General features: G+C 31.9%; 1 protein-coding gene across 1 annotated transcript in view; it reads right to left on the reverse strand.

Annotated features, from left to right (window-relative positions):
- Positions 1 to 1,943: 1,943 nt before the first annotated feature.
- The window catches only part of LOC106103480 (homeobox protein ceh-19-like), a 1,852-nt gene continuing 513 nt past the window's right edge, over positions 1,944 to 3,282 (reverse strand). The window contains exon 2 of the mRNA XM_013283261.1: positions 1,944 to 2,311. Within this exon, the coding sequence (XP_013138715.1) occupies positions 1,944 to 2,311 (368 nt within the window). The remainder of the gene's footprint in view (positions 2,312 to 3,282) is intronic.

The following is a 3,282-nucleotide window of genomic DNA, read 5'->3' on the forward strand; positions in this document are numbered from 1 at the left end:
TGCCGCTTTGGCAGTAAGTGTTTTTTAATTTAAAGCTTTAGTAAATAATTTTAAGAGTGGTAGAGTCATGCATCAAGAGGGTCGTTATCACAGTTTCCCTAAACGGCGCTGAAAAATATTTGCATTTGTATGTAGGTTCATTAGGCCTTGTTACTATATTAAAACATAAATAGCTTGCATAGGAGAAGCTGTAAGTGCATTATTTGATTTCTGGACTTTTATCAAACCAATATTTTACTAGATTTCAAAAACATTGCAGTTTCTTAAATAGGTTATTTTATTCAAAGAAGGCAATGGAATTAACCTTGTTGTCCTTATAGATTTAATAGTACTCAACACTTGATTCACATATATTATGCTGGACTAAAAATTATCCATTTGTTATGTTTTAAATCAGCGGTGGCGTGTCGTGGCTGCGGGGCGGCGGGCTGGGCGCGCTGCGTGCGGCCGCGCTAGGCCTGGGCGGCGCGGACTGCGACCAACTCTACTCCAAACACCATTGTCTTTCATAGAAATATACATGTTTGTAGCAAATAATGATTTAATAAAGTATCTGTAATGCATTTGTTTTCACAAATTGTTAACATTTGAGCTTTGGCAAAGATGAAGTCATCATCATCTTCCTCTATACCTACTCCCGTAGGGACAGCGTAACAGGTTTTCCTTAATAAAAATGAAGTGATTTTTGTTACGATTTCAATTATTTTTCTCAATCTTTAATTTTACAGTTAACCCTATAGTTAGTTTGTGTCAATATACTCATATGGCTAAAAATAAATTAAGGAAATAAAAGAACGTTATATTTAAGGTTATGTTTATTTATTATTATCGTTATTTAATTAAAGTTGTTACATTTTTTAATAAATTATTTATTAATAAATGCTTAACCATAAGCAACACAAAAAACGTTATGCAATCAATGACAGTCAGGTAAATAATAATTATTCTTTATTTTTACTATGCTCACAAACAACGAAAGAAAAAGCTGTTTTGAAATGTTAAAAAGCTCAATTACGCTTATAAGAAACTGTCTTCATTCTTTAAAGTATAAAGAACTCATTTTATATATAAAAAAAAGTATTCATCAATAAATAAGATAATAGTCATAGTTTATTACGATTAGATAGATCTTGTAGTGTCAGAATACCAAACCCAACTATTTATCACTAACATGACATTAAACAAATCATACTACTTCAGTGTTCACACCTGCGATATAGGACAAACTAACAGACGAAGTGCCAAAAGTAGCGAGTTATACAATTATTATGTATATTTCACACTATAATTAAAATTGTTAACACATTACAAATATTACGAATAACATAAATACGGCGACTTATCGGCGATTAAATAAAAACGTCAGCCATTTTTAATTTCGATCCTACGCGTATACATAATTTTATAGAAATTAAAGCATATCTAACTTCTGTAATATTATTTGTATTTTTTAATTACACCACGATTTTATTATTTATAAAATTCTTGTCTACATTTCTACACAATTATAAATAATTATGATCTTGTTAATACTATTAAAATGAGATCTAATGAAATTTATTAGTAAATATTGACAGACTATTACGACGTACATACAATTTCCATTCTAAATTACTATTTACTATATATACACAAAGTATTTGTATTGTATATTATATTTCTTTACTTTCATATTAAAAAGTCAAAAAATGATTTTGTTCTAAAAACGTCTAGATTAAAATGTTATAATCTATAATACATTTTTATGGCAAGTTTAGACAAATATTTACATTTCTTATCAAAGCTAGTAGTTATTGGAATTAGAATTTTAGTTCTCTTATTAAATCAAATTATTTATTGTGATAAAAGTAAAAAGACAAGCGTCTACATTGACACAAGGTTAGCTACATGTGAAATGAACGCAAATTATGAACTTTAAAGTAAATAAAATAAAATATTTAAATTTACGGCGTAGATGGTAAAGTCACAGGAGTAAAAACACAGCCTAGTGGACCGTAGGCGTAAGGATTTAAAAGTGAATAAGCTTGAGGATTATGCCCGAATATTTGTCCAGGAAATATCCCTTGACGCTGGGCTATCTTCAAACGCGAAGTTAATTGTTTCTTCCATTTCGTTCTTCTGTTCTGAAACCATGTCTTTATTTGAACTTCTGTGAGACCAAGTGCCTTCGATAATTCCATTCTTTTGGATACACTAAGATATTTATCCATTTTGAACTCTGCTTCCAGCCGTTCGAGTTGCTTAGCGCTATATGCTTGCCGTGGCTTGCGTTCCGGTCCCGCTCTTCTAGGTCGTCTGTTGCTTTTGTCATCTAAAAGATAAACATCGAATTATTTATGTACTCCCGATATTAATACTTATAGCCTAGCTATTGTAACTTGTATGTCATATTGAACATACTTGGTAGAGTTATTAACAAAAAAAATATTTTAAATGACATAGTCGTTGCCAGGGTAGAGGACAGTTTTCCTCGTTTACTTGCAGAGATACTCCTAGAGTATCTAAAATTCAAAAAGGGATTTAAAAACTACTTCGTAAAAGGCAATATTATTGATAGCTGCCCTCTAGGCCTAACCTAGATCATCGGTTGACGACAGCTATGTTTTTAAGCTGTTAAAGCAAGCGGTTGTTGTCTAAATATTTAACAAAAACTTAGCAATAATGTCATCGTAAAACTAGTAATATGTATAGCATGAGCAACAAAATGCAGTTACGTTAAGAAAGTTCATATTTAAATGGTAATAAAACAAAGGCCATTTACAAAGTAGCTACTCTCACTTAAGACAAATACAGGGTGAACTTTTTCTCGTGTATACTAATCGGAATTGTCGCAGGTTCTCGTTAAGTGGCTATAAACACAATCAGAGTGTTTGCGCTGCGCCCGCGCAGTTTGCCGAGTCGCATGTCGTTGTCGTTGCGGAGTCAACAAAGCATTGTAGCCGGTGTATGGCCCGTGATGGCCGCGCTAACAGACCGCTAACGATTTACGTAAGCGGCATTACGATTTACAAGAACCTTTCTTATTTGAACTGGTCGTAAGAAAATCGATTAAAAAATAAGCATTCCTCGTATTTATTTTATTCACGATGTCTTGTTAGGCTTTTTGAAAAAAAAAAAGAAATTGAGAATAGAGAAAGAAATTGAGAGTAGAGATGAAAAGCTTAATAAAAATTGGGTACCAATTACTGTAAAAAAAGTATCAGTCTACATTTTTCGAATGGATTCAAATGAGCTATTACGGTTTCATAAGTTTTTTTTTTGCAAAACTCATTGTTCGACAGA

This window comes from Papilio polytes, unplaced genomic scaffold (assembly GCF_000836215.1).
Source record: "Papilio polytes unplaced genomic scaffold, Ppol_1.0 DF823731.1, whole genome shotgun sequence".
NCBI lineage: Eukaryota > Metazoa > Arthropoda > Insecta > Lepidoptera > Papilionidae > Papilio > Papilio polytes.